General features: G+C 40.9%; 1 protein-coding gene across 2 annotated transcripts in view; it reads left to right on the forward strand.

Annotated features, from left to right (window-relative positions):
• The window catches only part of LOC122554626 (solute carrier family 53 member 1-like), a 332,318-nt gene that overhangs the window by 284,889 nt on the left and 20,952 nt on the right, over positions 1-26,477 (forward strand). For both annotated transcript variants that reach the window (XM_087990928.1, XM_043699948.2), the window contains exon 12: positions 25,124-25,290. In XM_087990928.1, coding sequence (XP_087847054.1) covers positions 25,124-25,290 — 167 coding nt within the window. The remainder of the gene's footprint in view (positions 1-25,123; positions 25,291-26,477) is intronic.

The following is a 26,477-nucleotide window of genomic DNA, read 5'->3' on the forward strand; positions in this document are numbered from 1 at the left end:
ATTTGTCCATAATTTCAACTTCCCTCTATTGCTGAAATTGACTAGAGTAACCTTCTTTAGGAATTTCAAGGGGCAGGTCTCATGGTAGAGCTGATCTAAACTAATTTGTTTGAATTTTTGCCGCTGTCTCCTCACATTCAAGCTAAATAAAAATAGGTTTTTTTTAAAGCTTCTTCAAGGGTATATTAAATGTTGTGCTTTTTAATTGTCATTACCCTTTGGAACCAGCCCGAGATCCAGTTGAATATTGAAGTACTTCATAGCATCTGGTTTAGACAAACAGACAAACCATTTAGCAAGGTCCACTCACTAAGTGTGAAAAGGTACTACATAGCACAATGCTAATTTATTAGCGATAGAGTCATAGAGATGTACAGCATGGAAACAGACCCTTCGGTCCAACCCGTCCATGCCGACCGGATATCCCAACCCAAGCTAGTCCCACCTGCCAGCACCTGGCCCATATCCCTCCAAACCCTTCCTATTCATATACCCATCCAAATGCCTCTTAAATGTTGCAATTGTACCAGCCTCCACCACATCCTCTGGCAGCTCATTCCATACACGTACCACCCTCTGCGTGAAATAGTTGCCCCATAGGTCTCTTTTATATCTTTCCACTCTCATCCTAAACCTATGCCCTCTAGTTCTGGACTCCCCGACCCAAAGCAAAAGACTTTGTCTATTTATCCTATCCATGCCCTTCATAATTTTGTAAACCTCTATAAGTTCACCCCTCAGCCTCCGACGCTTCAGGGAAAACAGCGGCAGCCTGTTCAGCCTCTCCCTATAGCTCAGATCCTCCAATCCTGGCAACATCCTTGTAAATATTTTCTGAACCCTTTCAAGTTTCACAACATCCTTCCGATAGGAAGGAGACCAGAATTGCACGCAATATTCCAACAGTGGCCTAACCATGACCTCCCAACTCCTGTACTCAATACTCTGACCAATAAAGGAAAGCATACCAAACGCCTCCTTCACTATCCTATCTACCTGTGACTCTACTTTTGAGGATCTATGAACCTGCACTCCAAGGTCTCTTTGTTCAGCAACACTCCCTAGGACCTTACCATTAAGTGTAGAAATACTGCTCAGATTTGTTTTCCCAAAACGCAGCACCTCCACATTTATCTGAATTAAACTCCATGTGCCACTTCTCAGCCCATTGGCCTATCTGGTCCAGATCCTGTTGTAATCTGAGGTAACCCTCTTCGCTATCCACTGCACCTCTAATTTTGGTGTCATCTGCAAACTTACTAACTATACCTCTTATGCTCACATCCAAATCATTTATGTAAATGACAAAAAGTAGAGGGCCCAGCACCGATCCTTGTGGCACTCCACTGGTCACAGGCCTCTAGTCTGAAAAACAACCCTCTACCACCACCGTCTGTCTTCTACCTTTGAACCAGTTTTGTATCCAGATGGCTAGTTCTCCCTGTATTCCATGAGATCTAACCTTGCTAATCAGTCTCCCATGGGGAACCTTGTTGAACACCTTACTGAAGTCCATATAAATCACATCTACTGCTCTGCCTTCATCAATCCTCTTTTGTTACTTCTTCAAAAAAACTCAATCAAGTTTGTGATTTCCCACGCATAAAGCCACGTTGACTATCCGAATCAATCCTTGCCTTTCCAAATACATGTACATCCTGTCCCTCAGGATTCCCTCCAACAACTTGCCCATCACCGAGGTCAGGCTCACCGGTCTATAGTTCCCTGGCTCATCTTTACCACCCTTCTTAAACAGTGGCACCACGTTTGCCAACCTCCAGTCTTCTGGCACCTCACCTGTGACTATCGATGATACAAATATCTCAGCAAGAGACCCAGCAATCACTTCTCTAGCTTCCCACAGAGTTCTCTGATACATCTGATCAGGTCCTGGGGATTTATTCACCTTTAACCATTTCAAGACATCCAGCACTTCCTTCTCTGTAATGTGGACATTTTGCAAGATGTCACCATCTATTTCCCTACAGTCTATATCTTCCATATCCTTTTCCACAGTAAATAGTGATGCAAAAAATTCATTTAGTATCTCCTGCATTTTCTGTGGCTCCACACAAAGGCCACCTTGCGATCTTTGAGGGGCCCTATTCTCTCCCTAGTTACCCTTTTGTCCTTAATATATTTGTAAAAGCTCTTTGGATTCTCCTTAATTCTATTTGCCAAAGCTATCTCATGTCCCCTTTTTGCCCTCCTGATTTCCCTCTTAAGTATACTCCTTTCTTTATACTCTTCTAAGGTTTTACTCGATCTATCCTGTCGAGACCTGACATATGCTTCCTCCTTTTTCTTAACCACACCCTCAATTTCTCTCATCATCCAGCATTCCCTATACCTACCAGCCTTCCCTTTCACCCTAACAGGAATATACTTTCTCTGGATTCTTGTTATCTCATTTCTGAAGGCTTCCCATTTTCCAGCCGTCCTTTTACCTGCGAACATCTGCACCAATCAGCTTTTGAAAGTTCTTGCCTAATACCGTCAAAGTTGGCCTTTCTCCAATTTAGGACTTCAACTTTTAGATCTGGTCTATCCTTTTCCATCACTATATTAAAACGAATAAAATTATGGTCACTGGCCCCAAAGTGCTCCCCCACTGACACCACAGTCACCTGCCCTGCCTTATTTCCCAAGAGTAGGTCAAGTTTTGCACTTTCTCTAGTAGGTACATCCACATACTGAATCAGAAAATTGTCTTGTACACACTTAAGAAATTCCTCTCCATCTAAACATTTAACACTATGGTAGTCCCAGTCGATGTTTGGGAAGTTAAAATCCCCTACCATAACCACCCTGTTATTCTTACAGATAGCTGAGATCTCCTGACAAGTTTGTTTCTCAATTTCCCTCTGACTATTGGGGAGTCTATAATACAATCCCAATAAGGTAATCATCCCTTTCTTATTTCTCAGTTCCACCCAAATAACTTCCCTGGATGTATTTCCAGGAATATCCTCCCTCAGCACAGCTGTAATGCTATCCCTTTTCAAAAATGCCACCTCTCCTCTCTTGCCTCCCTTTCTGTCCTTCCTGTAGCATTTGTATCCTGGAACATTAAGCTGCCAGTCCTGCCCATCCCTGAGCCATGTTTCCGTAATTGCTATGATATCCCAGTCCCATGTTCCTAACCATGCCCTGTTCTTGCTTCTTGCTGCTTTAGCTCATCTGAGCCTCAGCACTTGCAGAAAACTCTGATCAGGTAGAATAAAAATCAATAGCTTCCAAATCTTCGTTTCTGTCCTGTGATCCCTGGAAAGTTTGTTAGCAAAGATTGGGATTGGACTTAATGCAAGCCCCTGACCCCACTCCTTCCCCCTCATCTCCACAATAAAAAGGCAAAGATGTTTGCTGTCTTGAGTAACACGCACCAAACTGAAGTGCAAGTCAGCACCTTTAGGAGAAAAGAGGAATGGTGTGGATCATGGAACTGTACCCCAGTAAGAATCACTTTCTTCAGGAGAATAGGAAAGAAACAGGAAAATGTATTCTCGTCAAGCGACAACAACTTAGAAGCAGTCACAGCCTTTTGAAAAAAGCAGCAGGCATATTATAAATACTGTCTTTGTGTAGCTAGAAACAAGCTAGGTTACTAGAATGAACTCTAACATGGGATATTTTTATTTATAACTCAATGTAGGACATTTTTGTTTAGCTATGGCATTACCATTCAGTATATGCATATAGTATATGCATATAGATGTAGAATAAGAACAGGAATTGAGTTGAATCTAAGATTGTGAAAAATCATCAACTCCGACATTATGAATTCTCCAAGCAGCTGGAAAACAATTGACCTTTGCTCATTTTTTTAAATGATGCATACAGACTACAGTAGATTACCTGTTGAGATATTTATGAATATTGTGTAGTCATGCTGAAAGCTGAATTGGACAGTGAGCACAGTGAATCCATGTGCAGTGCAATATGGGGGATGTAGACATGCAAGCTGAGGAAATGATTGCAGATTGTATCAGTTGCTTTCCATTGCTCATGAATTCACTACTTGCAGCTGCTTTATTTTATTTGCGATAATTTTTTAAAAAAGAGTAGATTCGTATTTCAAAGCAACAGTTAATTTTTTTATGTAACAAAATACTACTATCCATTTTAACCTATCCAGTGCTTTGGTATGTGAATTCATTTCATTTGAGTAGAACCCAAAATTAGTATTCTATTAGAGGGTTATACTGACTTATGAACTTTGATAGTGCTCAGTGTTGTTTGAATAGCATTATTTTCTAAATGTTGATCACAATCGATTTCATGCTTTTTTTTCCAAGATTAACATGTTAGACAGTATGGTGGCAACTTTGTAAGAAATATATGTGCATGATAGTATTTGTAGGAGTGGTCACTGCATAGTCCTTACAGATACAGAATTCTGTCTTTGCACCAATACAGGCTCCATTGTGATCTGTCACATTGCCACTGTGCTAAATAGGAAAAGCATGAAGGTTACAAACAGATAACAGAACATTGAGGATTGGAGGTGATTAGTCAGACTGGATGAAGATCAGAAGTAGCATTCCACAGAGATCGGAGCTCAGATAACTGCTGTTCATTTAATGATTCACGCTCAGGAATCGGCAATTCTATAAGGTGCTATGGACAGGATTGCATTCAATCGCATATCTTGGCCTACTGTCAAGTCTACCATTCTTATCAAGCCAGGGGACCACCCCTATTTCAATGAATATTGTAGGAGAGCATGCCCAAAGCACTATCAAGCATCCAACAAATGAGGTGTCAATCTGGTGAAGCTCCAACACAGGACTGCATAATTGTTGAACTGTAGTAGAAGCATACAATCAGCAGAAACATTTACAGAGAATGTTGGAGAAACTCAACAGATCTGGCAGCATCTATGGAGAAAGAAACAGAGTTAATGTTTTGAGAATAGTATGACACTGTTCTGAAGAGTCATACCAGACTTGAAAGGTTAACTCTCTTTCTCTCTCCACAGTTGTTGCCAGACCTGCTGAGTTTCTCCAGCATTCTCTGCACTTGTTTCAGATTTTCAGATTCCGTAGTATTTTGCCTTTATGCAGTTAGAACACAGCAGTAGATAGCTTCCTAATTCTTCAAATCAAAACGCATCACTTCACACTTGGCAAAAATCATTTTCCATTTTCAACCTTATTAATATTCCCTTGTATTTTGTTGTTCTTTCTCACAACTATAATTCCAATTTGTGACATCTCAAATTTTGATCTCACTCCCGATTCCTGAGCATGAATCATTAAATGAACAGCAGTTATCCAAGCTCTTGATCTCTGTGGAATGCTACTTCTGATCTTCATCCAGTCGGACTAATCACCTCCAATCCTCAATGTTCTGTTATCTGTTTGTAACCTTCATGCTATCCAGTTTGTAATGTATTTCTGACTGTATCAGTACTAACTTTAATCATGAACCCTTTGGAAAGTTCATGTATATCACATATATTGCACTGTCCTTGTCTAGTCTTTCTGTCACTTCTACAAAGAATTTTTAACAAGCTTCTTATCCATGACATGAATGGTATTCTCTTTTGAAGTCCACGCTAACAATTGTTTATTATGTTCACGATTGTCTGATTTCTTAATTTGGAAGTTTGATTGAAGATGACTGTATTTTCCTTCCCACCACCATTAAGATAGCCTGTCTATAATTCCCTATCTGTGGATCCTTTTTCCATCTTGCTTTGTGAAGAAAGGAATAAAGTTAGCTGTCTACCAGTCCTCTGACATCCTTTTTTGAATTTATCTTTTTATACCTGTTGGACTTCTCTCTCCTTCAGTGCTCTTTCGGCTACGCCTTCTGGGTTGGCAACCTTTCACAAGAACCAGCAATGTTAGAAATGTCATTGTTTTTAAGCGAAGAACGAGCCTGAGAAAGAAGGGATGAGAGGCAAGATCTATGATGTGTGGAGGGTGGCATTCAGGACATTACAAAAGGAGGAGGGTAAATTCCTAGTTATATTTTTCTCCTCCTTCACTATAAAATTTATGGACTGTAATGAGAATCCAAATATATCATATCTACTGCCTTTATAAACATCGACAAGATGGCGTGCAACTTTATCTGATTTAATTCCAAACCTACCAGCTTTTATTCTTTTGTCTGTCCCAGTGAGTTGAAAATTATAAATAGCTGCAGGGGTAGTCTGTTAGAACTTGCCTTTGGAAAATGAAAAGGAAGCGGTGGGTCTAATGTGCTGTTGCGTGACATGTCAGTTTGTTCAACTGTCTCACAACCCTGATTCACTACATTTTCCTAACGGGCTATGTTTTCAAGCCAATTGCTATTGATCTAGCAACACTATTCAACTGGAACAGTTCATGGAAAGTAGTGTAAGTGTGCAAATGTCTGTCGTCATCCATTAGCATTCGTAGGACTTGAGTCCTTCCAGCTGTGAAACAGATTTTGTCACATCTCTCGTAACATTAAATCAGATTTAAATTCGTAATGCTGACTGCAATAAAGTAACCATTAAATGGGTCTTCCATCATCTTAGAATTAGCTTTATTGTCACATGTACTCATATGAGTAGTGAAAAGTTTACAAGTCACCACTTACAATGGCATTTTAGGGACATAAGTACAGATTCTTAAGTACTCCCTCGAGCAATTCATTTTCTCCAGCAACAGGTGGCAATAGTGACCAGGATCCAGCTGGAAAAATAACAATCTGAACAATACATGTTATTATTAAAGCATAAACTATTCAACAAACTGAGGTGATTAAGAAATGTGGATAAGTTGTTTATCTCCTTACCCATTGACATGCAATTTAGATTCCTGTCATTCTTACAAACTTATTGGATTCCTACATTAGTTTCCTATTAAAGCTTACCACAGTAGTTAATTAAGTATTGTAATCCTCATGAGAGAACCATAAACTGAAATAACCCATATTATCAAATGACGTACAGATGAATAAATTACCAAGATAGTGTCCTTTTTTTTGTCTTACTTTAATACAAATTTGGACGCTGCAAGTTACATGAATTAACAGGCAAATAATGCTTCAAAGTTAAAATGTAAATTTCATTTTACACAGTCAATACCATGAGGATGTGTCTTAAACAACACTAAGTATTTACAACACTCATACATATGTAACATAAAGTAACTACATAGTTTCACTATGTGTTCTTTATTCATGTAGGTCAGCATTCCTCTTGAAAAACAGCTTTCACCTTTTGAGTTTTTCAAGTAGTTATCATCCGTAATTGTTTTAAAACGTTCTCCTTTCAGTTCATGACAGTCCTGATGTAACTTTCCAGACTTGCTTTTCTACCAACAAACCCATATCATCACAATTCACCATTTCACTGATTCTGAGAAAATCGGTGTTTGCCAGATAGACAGAACGTTTTAGATTTTAGACAGCTCAGGTGTTGCTTCCAAGAGCTTCAGTCCCATTTACTGCTAAATACAAAATCTGACTTCTTTATGAAAGGGAGTTGCTTCTGCACCACACAAGAAATCTGTGTTCCTCTTTCTGTGTCTGTCTGCTTTCTCTTTGCATCTGAATATGTCCATTTAATGTCTTCACTGCCCAGCTCATCTGCTTTTCGCCTTTCTCTATGTCTGTAGGTCTCCTTGTGTGCCAACTACACTTTTTTTTAAAAACATCCTTACTGTTAATACTGCTTCCAGGTTGCCAGATCATATGGACTAGTTTGTTAATTACCCAAGAAAATTACAAATGAACTCAACACAGTCGAAACAAATGTGAATATTGCTAAAGAAGACATATATTGTCAAAGCATTTCATCTCGCACTCGTTAGGACAATTTGCAAAAATTTAAATGTAAAGGGTCAATGAGAGTGGGAACTGACTGCAGAACTCTGATTGGAGGAACAGTCAACAAGGGAAGAGATGAAACTGTTTCTCTGATCTTAGATTCTGTTACCCAACACTGACTGCTTCAGCTCTTCCAATCACAGTCTCCCTCTCTTCTGCTGTTGCTGTTCTTCTATAGACGGAATCATTGATTGGAGGAGCAGCAAGGATGGGATGGAAGGAATCTAAGATTGGAGGAGCTGGACTTGTTCATCTGGCCTGTCTTGTGGCCACCATGTAACAGATGTCTGGTTGTGATAACACAATCATTCAACGTCTTCCTGATGGCTGAGACAGAGTCTGAAAATGAAAGAAGAGGAGTCTTTGCAGTAACCAGGCCAAATCAGGAGATGTTTGATCGATACTCTTCTCTGTAGCAATCCCAAAATCTATACCTGGCTGCCCTTTCATGTCAGACTGGATATGGCACTGACTGCCCTCATCTTAAACTCAGTCATGGAAGAAGCTGTGCATCTGGCCCATTGGAATCTGGATCCGGGTCCATTGGGACCTTGACTCTGGACTATTGGAACTTGAACCTGCCCTAAGTTGCGAACTCCCAAGCAGTGTAGATTCAAATGGAGCCCACTGGAGGCAACAGCAGCTGCAATCAGGAGCCAATCAGGCAAGATGGTAAAATTGCACATGGGAGGGAGGGAGGCCTTTTGTGTCCACATTCATGAGTCTCAGCTGTGAAAAAGCCTGCCCTTTGGCTTAGGCCTCCTTTCAATTCTAGGGTCATAAAGCCCTTAAACAATATCACTCGCCAAGCTTTTTAAGCATTAAAATTTATATTCATTCTCTAAAAGATTACCTAGATTACGTTTTACAGCATTTGCTGTACATATTTTCTGTGTAACTCTCACACCTCCCCCAAGTCTTTGACTGTGTAATCTGTGCTGGTAAGTGAGTCAGAAAAGGTATAGGAGCAGTTGAGATTAAGTTGGTGTCTTTCATTTTTCTCTGCTGGCTTCATTTAGAGCAGCAGTGCTTGCTTAGATGTTATATATATCGGGAAGTTGGGTTGTTTATTCTTCTCAGTCATTAGCATCTGGATCAGGTGGATGTGTTAATTCTCCAAGAAAAAAAATGAGGGATAATTGTTTCCTATAAAAAGTAACTTGTTGCATTGAACTGGTTCTTCAAGATTCAGTTCCAAGGCATGAATATACAGGTTGGATTAGAAACATTTGGCTTTGATGCTTGGTGAGTTCTTTCAATTGGAGCACAACTTTGAGAATTTACTTTTTTTTCAGCAATTAATACATTGTTGGTGGAATGCTGGTTGGTTTCGTTGTCACTGGTGTGATAAGACACAATAACATTAGAATATTTAGGATTTTGCATCAATGTTGTCATGTCTGTCTCTTCTGCTTAAATGCTCGACTGTGTTTTAAATGGTCATGCTGTCGGTGGAATGCTCTCCACTAAATGGAATTTTTATTTTATGATGCTTCTTGAGCAAATTTCCAGACTCTCTATCTGCTGCTATTTGGATTGCTTATTCTAGGGTTAGATCCTCCTTTAATTGAAAAAGTTCAGTAACTGATTTTTCGAATATATCACAATTCCAACAGGAATGAACTCTTCTAAGTTTCCACAGTTGCATGATTCAGATGGTGAATGCAGGTCATTAGTAAGGCTATTTACAGGCGCTCCTGGGGGTTGGTATCTGTTGGTGAAGTGTGATCTCATCAGCATCCTGTTTGTTCTTGAAATGAAATAATTATCAAAAGCTGGTAGGAGTTGACAATGTCTTTTTTCTTATCAATCTGTTCTCTGTGTAGCACATTATCTGATGTTCCACCAGAGAGAGGCATATACATCTATTCAACATTTGATTTGGTGCCCAATCTCAAATTGTATGACAATTTAGTACACGCTCCAGAATTTCTTGGTGAATGTCTCCACCTGTTTCTGGCTTTTCTCCTTAAAGTGGTCTGTTAAGATCTAGGTCTTTACCAGGCTTTTTGGTCAGCTATTTATTAAATGCTTGTCAATGTAGTATTCGAAGCGTCTGGAATGCTTCACTACGTTAAAACTAACACATAAATGCAAACTGTTGTTTAAACTGGGCAGTTGCTCTAGTGCCATTCACACTGTCAGATTTTGCAAATTGCCAATCATAGCGTTTTAAGTGTTCTATTTATCTGTGGCAGAAATAACACCTTCCACATTCATCACTGTGATGTTATATAAGTGAAGTGCACATGAACACTGATGGGTTTTTTAAAAATCTGTTCGTATTCTCATACTTTCTCTTTGGATTTTACTAAAAGCAATGGAGACTGTAATACAAACACGCTGAGCTACCTACACTTGACTGAAGACAATAGGAAAATGGGGAATAGCTGCAGTCACAGCTTACAAATCGACAGCCTGATTTTTTTTTTAATCAGCCTTCCAATAAAGAAGCTTAAAAAGCTGCTTATCACGGTTGTGCCAGTACCATGAAAGACAACATTAAATATTTATAGCAGACAGTTGACTGATCATTAGATCGTAGGTAAAAGCAATGACTGCAGATGCTGGAAACCAGATTCTGGATTAGTGGTGCTGGAAGAGCACAGCAGTTCAGGCAGCATCCGACCATCCAGTTTGACAAGAATGAAACCACATTAATGTGGCAAATAAGAGTCGAACAGTGATTCTTTGTTCGAGATAACAATCAGGGCAGTCATTGAGTTATAATTCAATTTTATTTTTAATATTTGGTTGCTAGATCATTCAGGAAGGCAGAAGTAATTTGTTTTTGTTTCTTCTTGATATACAGCGTGATTATGCTAATATGTGAAGCATTCATTATGCCCCATTCTACTTTCACACCATGGATAGCAGCAAATTGTCACTCATTAGAAGGGTCAGTCCTGGTCATTCCATACAAAGGGTAAAACAGGTTTGCAGGAACAAAGCAGAGGGGACTGCATTAGCGGGTGGCCTGAGTATAAGTTAGTCTTCTGCCCAGTGCAGTGCAGGGTGATCTCAGGTTAATGATAGGCTTTGCACCTTAGTTGGGTTCATCTTTACTCAGTTGAAACTCTAGTTTTGAAGAGTACAATGCAGGTTATCCTGCGTTTGTGCTGCCAAAGAAACGTCAGAGATTCATTGTCCACCATTAACAATAACAAACAGAAATCAGGTGCAGCAAAGTCATGGCCTCCCAGTGAGTTCAGCTGGCTGGCATTTACTCAAAAAAACTCCAAAATTGTACATTTGTGACCGTTGTAAGCAGGATAACTGAATAACTACTATCTATTTAAACTAGTAACACTATTGAAGACATTTATTACCTATTTAGTCCACATGGGGCCAGACCCTCTGTTCAGTTTTGAATCATGTAGTTCTCCATCATGATGTTCAGATTGTACCTACCCCAGTCATAGAATTATAGACTCCATACAGTGTGGAAGTAGGGCATTTGGCCCATCGAGTCCACCACCAGCCCACTAAAGAGCATCCCACCCAGACCCACCCCCTATCCCTGTAATGCTGCATTTTCCATGGCTAATCCACCTACCCTGCACATTCCTGGATACCATGGGGCAGTTTAGCATGGCTGATCCACCTAACCTGCACATTTTCAGACTATGGGAGGAAACCAGAACACCCGAAGGAAACCCACACAGACACGGGGAGAACATGCAGGCTCCACACAGATAATTGACTGAAGGTGGAATTGAACCCGTCTCTTTCGCACTGTGAGGCAGCAGTGCTAACCACTGAGCCACCATGTCACCCAATCCTGAAGACTTTTTCCCAGTAATTGACCTGTTGGCATTTTCTAACTATTTCTTTCAGGGTATTAAGTACATGTATTTCTAGCTCAATATGTTTCCCATCCCGTGACCTATTTTACTGGATTAAATGATTTCAATAAAACATGACATTTCACTGAACTACATTCTCAAAACTTTACTGAGAAGCTGAAAGGAAATGAAACTCAGTCACTGTCTTCAGTGCTCTGAAAATTAAAGGTAACCCTGCCTGACTTTCTATCAGAAAATCAAAGTAATTTGTCAAAATGTGGCTTATTTTGCATTTGTTTCTAAATGTAGGTGTTACCCTCATAGTTCTTTATTTTAAAGCACATTTTTAGTCCCTCAATTTGTTTGTTATTTTCAAGAACATGGTTTCATCTTTCAAATATGTCAATACATAGCATCTTTGGCTGAACCATTGTGTGAAGCTGCCCTCTGCTGGACATTCTCAAGGTGTTCCTGAAAGTAGTTTTGTTTTTACATTTTCATATCACTGGCAAGGCTGGTATTTATTACCAATTCTAATTGCCCTTGGGTGATGTGGGCATGCTCGTTGAACACCCTGTGTTTTCTTCTCTTCATGTTTGATTTGACAGGGTGGCTTTCTTGACCATGTCAAAGTCAATTGTGTCAGTGTAAAATTGAAGGCACTTTAGGCAGAGTCTACCTTGGACAGTCACAAAACAATTGGTAATAGAGAGTTGTTTTTTTTAATTCATTTGTAGAATGTGGGCGAGGTTGGTTGGCCAACATTTATTGCCCATCCCTAGTTGTCCCTGAGAAAGTGGTGGCGAAATGTCGTCTTGAACTGCTTCAGACTATAGTGGTCATGGTCCATGTCGGTAAAAGACAAAGATAAAATTAGGGCAGAGGTTCTGCTAAGGCACTATGAACAGCTAGGTGTTAAATTAGAAAGCAGAACCAAAAACATGATGATTTCTGAATTACTACCTGAGCCACAAGCTAATTGGTATAGGGTGTATACGAATAAGTAGATAAATGCATGGTTCAAAGATTGGTGTGGGAGAAGTTGGTTTCAATTCATGGGACATTTCTTCCGCAGTAGCGGTGTCAGGGACCTGTTCAGATGGTCCTAGCAAATCGCATAACTAGGGCTGTAGACAGGGCTTTCAACTAAATTGGCTGGGGAGGGGGGGGCGGGCCTCAGTTATAGGGGAAATTAGAAAACCCGAATTAAAGGAGGAGGTAAGAGTGTAGAACTCAGGAGAGGTTATTAAAATCTCCAGCACATACGCAAATGGGCGTAGAGTGTATGGAAAGGGTTAGCAATCAAACTTCAAGCTCACTGGGCAAACTAATAACAATGAGAAGAGGGGCAGTTAATACAGGATTGAAGGTGTTATATCTGAATGCATGCAGTATAAGGAATGAAGTAAATGGGTTTGTGGTGCAGATCATAATTGGCAGGTATGATGTGGTGGGTATCATGGAGACAAGGCTGCAAGGGGATCAGGATTGGGAGCTGAATATTCAAGGATATACATCCTATCGAAAAGATAGGCAGCAGGGGTGGGGTTGTCTTATTGGTAAGAAAAAGTTTAAATTAATAGTAAGAAATGATGTAGGGTCAGACAGTGTAGAATCTGTGTGGGCAGAATTGAGGAACTGCAGAGGATTAAAAAAAATCTATAGTTGGGGTTATGTACAGGCCTCCAAATAGTAGTCAGAAGCTGGGGCGCAAGATACAACAGGAGATCGAAAAGATGTGTAGGAAAGACAAAGTTACAGTGATCCAAGGGGGATTTTAATATGCAGGTGAACTGGGAAAAATCAGGTTGGTAGTGATTTGCAAAAATAGGAATTTGTGAAATGTCTATGCAATGGTTTTTTGGAGCACCTTGTGATGGGGCCCACTAGCTGACAGGCAGTACTGGACTTAGTGTTGTGCAATGAGGCGGACTTGATAAGGGAGCTTACAGTGGAGGAATCCTTAGGAGGCAGTGATCATAATATGATTGAATTCATTGTATAATTTGAGAGGGAGAAGATAGAATCGGAGGTAATGGTATTACAGCTGAACAAAGGAAATTACAGAGGCATGAGAGAGGAGCCTAGGAGGAAAGACAGAGGAACAGCAAAGGCAGAAGTTTCTGGGAGTAATTCAAGAGACACAGCAGAGTTTCATCCCGAGGACAAAGGAGCATGTTACAGAGAGGATGAGACAACCGTGGCTGACCAGGGAAGTCAGAAATAGCATAAATGCAAAAGAGAAAGCATATAATGTGGCAAAGGGCAATGGGAAACCAGAGGAATGGGAAGCTTACAAAGACCAACAGAAGGCAACAAAAAAGAAATAAGGAGGGAGAAGGTAAGATAAGCTCACCAGTAAAATAAAGGAAGACTGTAAGAGTTTCTTTAGATATGTAAAGGGCAAAAGAGAGGCAGAAGTGGACATTGGACTGCTGGAAAATGATGCTGGAGAGACAGTAGTGTGGAACAAAGAAATGGCTGAGGAACTGAATAATTACTTTGCATCAATCTTCATGGTGGAAGGCACAAGTAATATCCCAAAAATTCAAGAGTGTGAGGGGGCGGAGCTGAGTGTGGAGAAGGAGAAAGTATTAGAAAAACTGAATGGCCTGAAGGTGGATAAAACACCTGGACCAGATAGACTACAGCCAAAGTTCTGAAGAAGATAATTGAAGAGATACCAGAGACGTTAGTGATCTTTCAGGAATCGCTAGAATCAGGGAGGGTCCCAGAGGACCAGAAAATCGCTAATGTGACACCCCATTTAAAAAGGGAGTAAGGCAAAATATGTAAATTACAGACGCATTAGCCTTACCTTAGTTGTAGGCAAGATCCTGGAATCCATTGTGAAGGATGAGATTTCTGAATATTTGAAAGTGTACGGTAAAATAGGGCAAATTTTACTCTGTTTCAACAAGAGGAGGTCATGCCTGATAAATCTGCTAGACTTTTTTTGAGGAAGTAGCAAGCAGGTTAGACCAAGGAGAGCCAATGGATGTTATCTACCCAGACTTCAAGAAGGTGCCACACAAGAGGCTATAGAGTAAGATAGGGGGCATGGTCTCAAAGCATGATACAAACGTAGATAGATGCTTGACTATCTGGCAGAAAGCAGAGACCGAAGATAAAAGGGTCCTTCTCAGGATGATAGAGTGGAACAAGTGGTATTCCGCAAGGCTCAATATTGGAACGACATCTTTTCACTTTGTACATTAACTATCGAGATGAAGAAACTGAGGGCATTCTGGTGAAGTTTGTAGATGATACAAAGATAGGTAGAGGGACAGGTAGCATTGAAGAGGCGGGGAGCCTGCAGAAGGATTTGGACAGGTTAGGAGCGTGGGCAAAAAAGTAACAGATGGAGTACAACGTGGGAGAGTGTGAGATCATGCACTTTGGGAGGAAGAATAGAGGCATGGATTATTTTCTAAGTCGGGAGAAAATTCAGAGTCTGAGGTGCAAAGAGACTTGGGAGTTCTAGTCCAGGATTCTCTCCAAGTAAACTTGCAGGTTGAGTCAGTAGTTAGGTCGGCAAATGCAGTGTTGGCCTTTATTTTGAGAGGATTTGAATACAAAAGCAGGGATTACTCTGAAGCTCTATAAAGCTCTGGTCAGACCACATTTGGAGTATTGTGTGCAGTTTTGGGCCCCATATCTCAAAGGATATCTTGGTCCTGTGGCGTGTTCAGAGGAGGTTCATGAGAATGAACCCAAGAATGGAAAACTTAAGATATGAGGAACATTTGAGGATTCTGGGTTTATACGAGATGGAGTTTACAAGTATGAGAGGGGGATCTAATTGAAACATACAGAATACTGAATGGCCTGGACAGAGTAGATGTTAGGAAGATGTTTCCATTAGTAGGAAAGAGGCCATAGCCTCAGAGTAAAAGGAAGACCTTTTAGAATGGATATAAGGAGAAACTTCTTCAACCAGAGTATGGTGAATCTATGGAATTCATCGCCACAGAAAGCTGTGGAGGCCAGGTCATTGAGTATATTTACGACTGAGATAGGTTCATAAGGATCAAGGGTTGTGGGGAAAAAGTGGGAGAATGGGTTTAAGAAACTTATCAGCCATGATTGAATGGCAGAGTAGACTCAATGGGCTGAATGGCCTAATTTCTGTTCGTATGTCTTATGGTTCTACATGTTGTAAGTTGACCCACAATACCCTGAGGGTGGGATTTCCACAATTTTGGCCCAGTGACAAAACTGGTGGAACAGCAAGAGATGTCCAAGTCAGGATGGTGTGTGCTTTGGAGGGGAACTTGCGGATTGTGGTGTTCCCATGTAGCTGCTGTCCTTGTCCTTCTCGATGGAAGTGATTATTAGTTTGGAAGGTGTTGCCTGAGAATGTTCGGTGAATTTCTGCAATGCATCTTGTAGATGATACGCATTACTGCTACTGAGCATAGGTGGTGAAGGCACTGGATGTTTGTGGTGCCAGTCAAGCAGTTTGCTTTGTCCTGGATGATGTCAAGCTTCATGAAGATCGTTGGAGCTTCACTTTTCCAGACAAGCGGGAAGTATTCCTTTTGCACTTCTGACTTGTGCTTTGTAGATGATGGACAGGTTTTGGGGAGTCAGGAGGTGACTAATTCACCACAATCTCCCTAGCCTCTGACCTGCTCTTGTAGTCACTGTGTTTATGTGGTGAGTCCAGTTGAGTTTCTGGTCAATGGTAACTCCAAGAATTTTGATAATAGGGGCATTCAGCAATGGTAACACCATTGAATTTCAAGCGGCAGTAGTTAGCTTCCCTCTTGTGGGAGATGGTCATTGCTGTTCGTCAGGAGAAAGTGAGGACTGCAGCTGCTGGAGATCAGAGTCAAGAGTGTGGTGCTGGAAAAGCACAGCCCAAGTCTTGTCCAGATCTTGCTGCATTTGAATATGGATTGCTTCAGTATCTGAGGATATGCTAATAGAGTTGAACATTGTGTAATCATTGGCAAACATCCCCACTTCTGACTTCATGATGGAGGGAAGATCATTAATGAACTAGCTGAAGACAATTGGGCCCAGGGACACTGCAGGGCTCCTTGATGCCCCACACAGTTGAATGCGACACTGATGTCAAAGGCTGTCACTCTCACCTTACCTCTGAAATTCAGCTCTTTTGCCTATGTTTGCACCAAGGGTGTAATGAGGTCAGGAGCTGAATGGCACTAGCTGAACCCAAACTGAATGTCACTGAGCAGATGCAGTTTGATTTCACTGTTGGTGACAGCTTCCATAACTTTCCTGGTGATCGAGGGTAACCTGATGGAGCAGTGATTGTCTAGATTGGATTTGTCCTGCTCTTACGTATAGGACATACCTGGGCAATTTGCCGCATGGTCGGGCAGATGCCAGTGTTATAACTGTGCTGGAACAGTTTGGCTAGACAGGAATCGCAAATTCTGGAGCACAAGTCTTTGGTATTATTGTCAGGTTGTTGTCAGGGCCCATATCCTTTGCAGTATCCAGTTCCTCCAATCGTTTCTTGATATGAGGTGGAGCAAATCAAATTAGCTGAAGACTGATATCTGTGATGCTAGGGACCACTGGAGGAGGCTGAGGTGGATCATCCACTTGGTACTTCTGGTTGAAGATTGCTGCAAATGTTTCAGTCCTATCTTTTACACTGATTTGTTGGACTGTTCCATCATTGAGAATGAGGGTATTTACGGAGCTTCCTGCTCTGGTTTGTTCATCTACCACCATTCACAACTGGATTTGGCAGGATTGCAGAGCTTATATCTGATCCACCAGTTGTGGTATCACTTAGCTCTGTCTATCACTTGCTACTTATTTTGTTTGGCATACCAGTAGTCCTGTTTGGTAGCTCTACCAGGTTGACACTTCATTTTTAGGTATGTTATTAAACTGGAAAGAGTGCAGAAGAAATTTACAAGGATGTTGCCTGGGACAAGCTAGGACTTTTTTCTTCAGAGCGTAGGAGACTGAGGGGGAACCTTATAGAGGTGTATCATGAGAGGCACAGATAGGGTGAATGCGCTCAGTCTTTTTCCCTGGGTTGGGGAATCGAGGGCTGGAGGGCATTAGTTTAAAGTTATAGGAAAAAGAATAAAAGGGAACCTGAGGGCAGTTTTTTTACAGAGTTTGTTATGCATATGGAAGGAGCTGCAAGTGGAAGTGGTTGAGTTGGGTACATTAACAACATTTAAAAGGCATTTGGACAAATACATGGATAGGAAAGGATTGGAATGATATGGGCCAAGTGCAGGGAAATGGGGTTAGTGTGGATGGACATTTTGGTCAGCATGGACCGGTTTGGGCCAAAGGGTCTGTCTCTGTGCTGTAGGACTCTATGACTCTATAATTCTATTAAGTCCTGTTCAATGCATAAATGAAAACCTCATTTTTTTTTAAATTGAGGGCTTATTTCAAGAAGAGAGCATGGTTTTTTCAAATGTGAGTGTTATGATGTAGCACAGGACATTAGTATGGGTCATCCTTAATACCATTGCAAGTATTCTTTAGTTTGTTACATAAGCAGAGACATTAGCAGTACAGAATTATAGTGTTCCAATTTGAGACCATTCAGCTCAACTAGGTTATGCTAGTGTTCATACTCTGCATAAACCTCCTCCTCATTACTACATCTCATTCTATATCCATGTTCTTCTGCTCCTGTTTCCTTGATCCATTTATGTAATTTTCCCTTAAATACTTTTCTAGTATCCACCATAATTGCCCATTGAAATAGTGAAAGCCACACTAACTATTCTCCAGTTCAACACATTTCTCTTGTCGATTTCACTGAATTTTATCAAAACCACACTAAATTTGTGACCAAATGCAAAATATTGCATGTGCTGGAAATCTGATGGTGAAACAGGAAAGCTTGGAATTAGATCTGGCAGCATCTTGGAAAGAGAAAGGGTGCGTGTATCAGTTATGCTCGAGCCTGTGGTCAGCTGGTTTCCACATGAGTGCATTTGCTGGGCAGAGTCCGAGGTATTTCCTAGCTATTAACTTTATGAATCGAGTCACACTGAGCATAAGGAGAGCGTTTACATCTGACTTCCTTGCCAACTCTCTAATAGTCCATGCCATTTCCATTTCTGTCTGTCACTACTTAGCTATATTGAAAGATGATAACTCTCGCCCAGTAATTCTCCAGCCAGACTGATCTGCTAGGTGAGTGATAACCATCCTGGATATCCTTTTCAATTGGCTGAAACTCCTTGTGTTCTAAACTCTCTAATTCACAGCTTCAAATTCCACTCTTATGAATTCAGCTTCTGTTGAAGCTTATCTTAAAGTATCCAGGATTTTTTTTCTTGCACAAGTAGTATGAGATAGGGCAGGACATAAAACTTGTTTTCAAAATTTGAAGTGCTTGAGCAGATAAAGTGAAATATTATTTCCAATAGTCGCTGTATAAGGACAAGGGAATGTAACTTCAGGGTGAGCATGCGTCACTGTTAGTGCTTTTGTTGCCAAGACATAGGTCATCTTTTGGGTACTGTTTCAGAGCCTGGAGCACATAATCCAGGCTGACACCTCAGTGCAGCACTGAGAGATGGATTCACTGTAAAATGTGACATTTTTCAAATAAGATGTTAAACTGAGACCCTGTCTGCCCCTTTAAGTGGATAGCAATGACCCTTGACACTATTTGAAAAGGAGGGGAAATCTCCTTTATTTATCCTCGAGTAACTGTCAGCAAAACAGATTTACTCGTCATTTGTTTTACCCTGTTTGTGTGACCTTTGTTGCATTCATTTTGCATTTTTCAAAGTTATTTCATGGGATATGGGCAAGGTTCCCTGTAATTTATTTTCTGGCTGCATGGGCTTCTGAAGTCCTTGCACAAAGTGACTTCCAGATCTGAAGTCCATGCTGCAATGTGTGTGTAAACATCAATCGGCATGTGCAGAACCTTGGAGTAGCTGTGTGTGTGCATGCAACAATGCAGCTTAGAGGAAACATTGAATATGGGCATCGGCCTGCGTTTGTTGCAAATTCCTAATTGTCCTCGAGAAGGTGGTTGTGAGCCGCCACATGAACTGCTGCAGTCTGTGTAGAGACAAAAGTGGTGTTAGGAGAGTTCCAGAATTTTGAGCTGGTGACAGTAAAGGAATAGTGTACAAATTCCAAGTCAGGATGATGAGTGACTTGAATTGGAACTTGCAGGTTGTAGTGTTACCATGTCCTTGTCCTTTTAGGTGGTAGACATGCTGGCTATGGAAGGTGTTGTCAGAGGAATCTTACAGTCCCATCTATAAGGTGTACATACTGCTGCCACTGTGCATGATGGTGCAGAGAATGAATGTTTAATATGGGGAATGGTTGCCAGTCAAGTGGGCTGCTTTGTCCTGGATGGTGTCAAGCTTCTTGATTGTTCATCTCACACCTTATGGACAATTAAGGCCGCCTAGATTGTGGACAGGCTTTGTGGAATTTCATTCTCTAACCTTTTTATAGCATAAATATTTGCATGGCTAGTCCAGTTCAGTTTCATGGTCAACGACTGTGATAGTGGGAGATTCAGCAAAGGTAATGTCAATGAATGTCATGGGGAGGTGATTAGATTCTCTTGTTTGAGATAGCCATTGCATTACTTGTGTGATGGGGATGTTACTTACAAATTTCCATATAGTGTCCAAACTCTGCTGTACATGGACGTGGACTGCCTCCAGTTTCCAAGTAGTCTTGAATGGTGCTGAATATTACACATTACCAGTAAGTATCCTCACTTCCAAACTCATGATGGAGAGAAGGTCATTGACGAAACAGCGGAAGATGGTTGACATAGGACACTACCCTGAGGAACTCCTGTTGAGATGTCCTGGAATTAAGATGACTGACCTCCAACAATTGCAACCATCTTTCTATGTGCCATGTATCATTCCAATCAGCAGAGAGCTTTTCTGCTGATTCCAGTTTTGCTAGGGTTTCTTGATGCCAGTGACCCTGGCAGAACCTCCATTGAGCATCAGTGAGCATGTTATTGCTGAGCAGCTCTGTAGATTCTCAATACGTCTGTCAACGTCACCTCCATTATTTTGCTAATAACCAACAGTAGACTGATGCGGTTGTAATTGCTTGGGTAAAATTTGTCCTGGATTTTGTGGATGTGGCATTTCTTGATATCACTGGAGTGAATGGCATTGACTGTCATCTGTGGTGCAAGGAACAGGTAGTGGAGGATGGATCATTCACTTGACAATCCGGGCTGAAGATTGTTACAAGTTCTTCAGATGTCTGTTTTTCACTGATGTGCTGGTTTATTCCGTTGTTGAGGATTGGACCTCCTCTTCCTGTGAGTTGTTCAATTGTTCACTACCATTAATGATTCTTGTCAGGGCTACAAAACTTGTATCTAATATGTTGGTGGTGAGATTATTTAACTGTGTATCGTAATTTGTTTACATTGTTTGGTGTACAAGTAGTCCCCTGTTGTAGCTTCACCAGTTTGACACCTCACATTCACATGCCTAGTGCTACTCTTCGCATGCCTTTTTCTGTCCTCAAAGCATTAACCTGATCTTCAGGATTGCCAGTCAAGTGACATTACCACTACACCACCACCATCTCCTGTATCTCCTACATTACAATTGTAACTACATTTCAGCAGACACTTCATTGGGTACAAGATGCTTTGAAATTCCTTCATGTGGTACAAGTTGTTCTTTAGTAATAGAAGTGAACGCTGAGATCAACTTTAAACAATGCAGTTTTTAAAATACAAAACATTGTAAAGTTTTGATACAAAAATATCAATATTTTAATTAAATTTGATTTATTATTGTCACATGTACTGAGGCAAAGTGAAAAGTTTTGTTTTGCGTGCAGCACAAGTATATCATACCATACAAAGTGCGTTAGGATAATAGAACACAGCAAAGAGTACAATGTTATGGCTGCAGAGAAGGTGCACAGAGAGTGAGATCTACAATAAATTTACAATTTGAGACGTCCATTCAGAAGTCTGATAACAGCGGGTAAGAAGCTGTTCTTGAATGTATTCATATATACATATACACAAACATTTATATCTTCTGCCCGATGGAATAGGGTGGAAGAGAGTATAACTGGAGTGAGAGGGGTCTTTGATTATGTTGGTTGCTTTCCCAAGGCAGTTGCAAGTATAGATGTAGTGAATGGATGGAAGGCTGGTTTAAATGATAAACTGGGCTGTGTTCATGACTGTGTTTCTTGCAGTCTTGTGTTACGAGATGGGGTAGACCCTTCTGCTCATTTAAACTCGACACACAGAGAAGTTCACCTCATGCCGTAATCTGTTAAATTTCGAGAGGCAAAGAACTATCCCAGATTTCACTATATAAAGTAAAAATTAACAATTTTATTCTTAAGTCCAACAGAGAACATTAGAACAACTACTTACAACTCCTTTCTCTTAAACTGATCTTTCACCTCCCACTCTACAATACTGGTCCAATAAATTTCCTCTTAAATTTATGGCAAATCAATTTCAAAATCAGTTATCATCTTTGGATGTCGAACTTTCTCTGTAGATTTCTCTAGGTCAGCTTCAGTGTACTGCTGCACAAATTTCTTTTGGACAGGTACCTTTCAGAGAGCTATTCTGCTGGCAGTCTTTGTGCTTGCTTGGCTGCTCTTGGCAGTTCTCCCCCTAACTGTTCAAAATATCTGGTTTTATACCCCAAAACATCGGATCATTTCATTGGTTTGATGTCATCCCAAACAGTAAAATTCAAATTCGATTGGACTTTGGTATCTGGGTATTATTTAAACTGATTGGCCAAGTTTGGATTTGTTTTTGTTCCATGGCAACACCACTCCAGCTATTTGTTTCAACTAAATGTTGCATTTTTAAATTGTTCAGCACACTCAGTGCTTTCAGTCAGTCCTTGCTAGCTTCCTCTCTCTCTTAAAGGTACAGTACACACCTACACCTTCATAACACTTTGGCAGTTGCCAAACCACTTTGTGGTGCATCCAGATAGAATAAACTTTGAGTTATTTACAATTTTTTATACTTATTTTTGTCATTGAGACAGTTGTTTCTGCACATGTAAACTGCATTTATTGCATAGTCTCCACAAAATTGACTCTGTGCATACCAAATAAATCCAATCTGTAAATGTGATGTAGTTTGGCATTGATTTTAGGGAAGACTAACAGGACACGTGATGCTGCTGACTCTACAGATGCATCACTCACAAAGCCCGTAACTGATGCATTTGCAAGAAGCAAAATCTCAAAGAAGCACCAGATAATTTGTGTCAGAGGTTTGTAACTTTTTTTAAGATACGTGACATGATTTCAGTTAGAGCAATTACCCTCTGACAAAAAAAAAATTGAATCTCAGTTGTAACCTCAACGAGAATTTTCATGTCAGGTTCCTACATTGTACACACGATTTCAAGCAGCCTCACTATATTTCTTGTGATGCCAGTATATGTTAAGCAACATCATGATCAGGAACAGCATCTATAATTCATTGTCTGTACTGACACTGACAAACTGTCTCAGTCTCTCTCTCTCGCTCTCTCTCTTTTTTCCTTGGTGCCGCAGATCATCTTAACTTGTCAAACTACCCAAGTGTATTAATATGCATCTATTATTGGAAGTTTCTGTCCATATACTGCATTTAGCTCTGCCAATCTCTCTTATTTTATACCTTTCTTTCAGCTGCATTTGTGGATGGATTATTTATGAGGCCTTTTTCCACTTAAAAAATCAACTTACTACAAAATACCTATAGGCATTGAGTTATTTGTCTAATCCATGGGTTGAAAACCCAACCTTTCATGTCATTCATTTGCCATTGAGTTCCAATAAGCCCAAACCAATGCTTTATAAAAGGTCCGCATAACTTATTTTCTTTTCGTACTGTATGCATCTACTTATGAAACCCAAAAATCTATATGGTTTTATAATTGTTTTGTCAACTGGCTTTGCAAACTTCCATGATTAACATACATAGAGCTTGGAACAGTACAGCACAGTACTTTTGGCCCTCGATGTTGTGCCAACCTTTTATCCTACTCTAAGATGGGACACTCCATTTTACTATCATCCATGTGCCTATCGAAGAGTCACTTGAATGTCCCTAATGTATCTGACACTGTTACCACTGTAGCAGTGCATTCCACTCACCCACCACTCTCTGTGTAAAGAACCTACCTCTGATATCTTCCCTAAACTTTCCTCCAATCACCTTAGCATTATGCCCCCTCATGATAGACATTTCTGCCATGGGAAAAAGTCTCTGGCTATCCACTCTATCTATGCCTGTCATCATCTTGTACACCTTTATCAAGTCTCATCCTTCTTCACTCCAATGAGAAAAGCCCTGGCTCCCTCAACCTTTCTTCATAAGACATGCCCTCCAGTCCAGGCAGCATCCTAGTAAATCTCCTCTGCACCCTCTCTAAAGCTTCCACATCCTTCCTAAAATGAGGTGACCAGAACTGAATATGAAATTCCAAGTGTGGTCTAACCAGGGCTTTACAGAGCTGCAGCATAATCTCGTGGCTCTTAAACTCAATCCCCCTGCTAATGAAAGCAAACACACCATATGCCGCCTTAACAACCCTATCAACTTGAGTGGCAACTTTCAGGGATCTATGGATGTGGACCCAACATCCATCAGTTCCTCCACACTGCCAAGAATCCTGCCTTTAACCCTGTAATCTGCATTCAAATTCCAAAGTGAATCACTTCATACTTTGTGGGCGGCACAGTGGCACAGTGGTTAGCACTGCTGCCTCACAGCGCCAGAGACCTGGGTTAAATTCCCGTCTCAGGCGACTGACTGTGTGGAGTTTGCACATTCTCCCCATGTCTGCATGGGTTTCCTCCGGGTGCTCCGGTTTCCTCCCACAGTCCAAAGATGTGCAGGTCAGGTGAATTGGCCATGCTAAATTGCCCGTAGTGTTAGGTAAGGGGTAAATGTAGGGGTATGGATGGGTTGCGCTTCGGCGGGTCGGTGGGACTTGTTGGGCTGAAGGGCCTGTTTCCACACTGTAAGTAATCTAATGTAAGTAATCTAATACTTTCCAGGTTGAATTCCTTCTGCCACTTCTCAGCCCAGTTCTGCATCCTGTCAATGTCCTGTTGCAACCTACAACAGCCCTCCACACTATCTACAACTCCACCAACCTTCATGTCATCGGCAAACGTACTATCCCATCCTTCCATGATTACACTCCAGGACCCTGTGTTCCTACACCCCACTTTAGAATTGTACCCTTTACATTACCTCTCCATGTTCTTTCTAGCAAAATGCATCAATTTGTATTCCCTGCATTGAATTTCATGCAACATGTGACCACCCATTCTCCCAGCCTCTGTATGTCCTCTTTACATCTGTGAGTAGCCTCCTCTCTGTTCGTAACCATGGGTTTGTGGGATGCGCAGATTTGAAATTATACCCTACACACCTGAGTCTAGGTCGTGACTAACGAACAAGATAAATAGTTGTTATAATATAGGCACCTGGAGAACCACCCTGTGCACCTTTTCTAGAACAGCTCTGCCTTACCATATGGCTGAAAATAATAGTGTTGCTTTTGATTGTCTTTCAGAACAGAAACACGAAGACGCATTGGTTTTTCTCTACCTATGGATCGCCTGCTTGTTGATCAGCTCCTGTTATACTCTCACTTGGGATCTGAAGATGGACTGGGGTCTCTTTGACAAAAATGCTGGAGAGAATACTTTCCTGCGTGAAGAGATAGTTTACCCTCAGAAAGTAGGTGTTTGAGCAGCTTGACATACTGCCCTCTATCTTTACTGGGCTAAAAGATATTAATGGCAATGAAATGGGGGCCAACAATGTCACGGAACATGTTTTAAGCAGACTAATCTATGCATAGATCTTCCCAGTAAATTACAGCAATCCAAATTTTTTATAGTATATTCTTCCTGGGATGTATGCCTGTGCACAAGAAAGGGCTGTGGCTGTAGCTGTGATAACACTCTGCCGGTCAATAATAAGATGAGCGAGGAAGGGAAAAGTGGGGAACAAATCTGAAATTTAGGGCACTGTCTTCAGACAAACATTGCGCACCTTGTACATTAATACATATACTTTTCACAGCTACCATATGTATCTCCTTCCCTCATGTTTATTGTGCTTTAACTTGAAATCTGATGATTTCCAAAGCCTCCCATCCCACATGCCACCTGTAACATCACTCTTATTCTGTTGAACCCACATGCTATCACTGTACCACTTCCAGTAAGAAATGTCAACCACGTCAACCCAAAATCGAGAGTTGCAGGCAGAGGTCTCCTGATCTCCTTTTCAGCATCATGCCTTCTCATTACATACCTGGCGTGGAATTTGACTTGTAACTTTGGTGTCCAACCAATGGCCTGCATGTCCAGGCAATCCTGCTCCTACTGCTTGTTCTTGTTGATTATCATGTACCTGGAGGTTTGAAGAGAGCTCTGTTAATGAAGTTGTTTTATTAGAGAATACATCCCCAATCACCACACTAGGATCTGTTGGAATCTGTAAGGTGAGCAAATTACTTCGAATTTTGCAAGAAAGAAAGAGGCCACTTGTCCCTTCTGGCCTATCCTGATGTTCATGGTTCAAGAGCTTCCACCATCTTTATACCAAACCACCTATTGACATTGTATTTTGTTCCTGCCCCCCTGAGGTACTTATCAAGCTGTTTAGTTGTATTTGTGCTATTTTTGTCAACATTCCCATGTGGTTGGGAGTAAATGGGAGCATGGATTTGTTCTGTGAACATAACTCTTCAGGCTCCTTAGTATGTAACTATGATGCCATTAATAAGAATCCCAGCTCACAGAATTATTACAGTGCAGAAGAAGTTTGGAAACTTCTACGTTTAAAGCAGTTATGTTCTCATAAAAATGAGACGTTCCATCCCAAGGCTGCTGTTCTGACTTTAAATCATTGCACCT

Source organism: Chiloscyllium plagiosum, unplaced genomic scaffold (assembly GCF_037043375.1).
Source record: "Chiloscyllium plagiosum isolate Xiang-an unplaced genomic scaffold, Cpla_swu_hap1 HiC_scaffold_9, whole genome shotgun sequence".
NCBI classification, from domain to species: Eukaryota; Metazoa; Chordata; class Chondrichthyes; order Orectolobiformes; family Hemiscylliidae; genus Chiloscyllium; species Chiloscyllium plagiosum.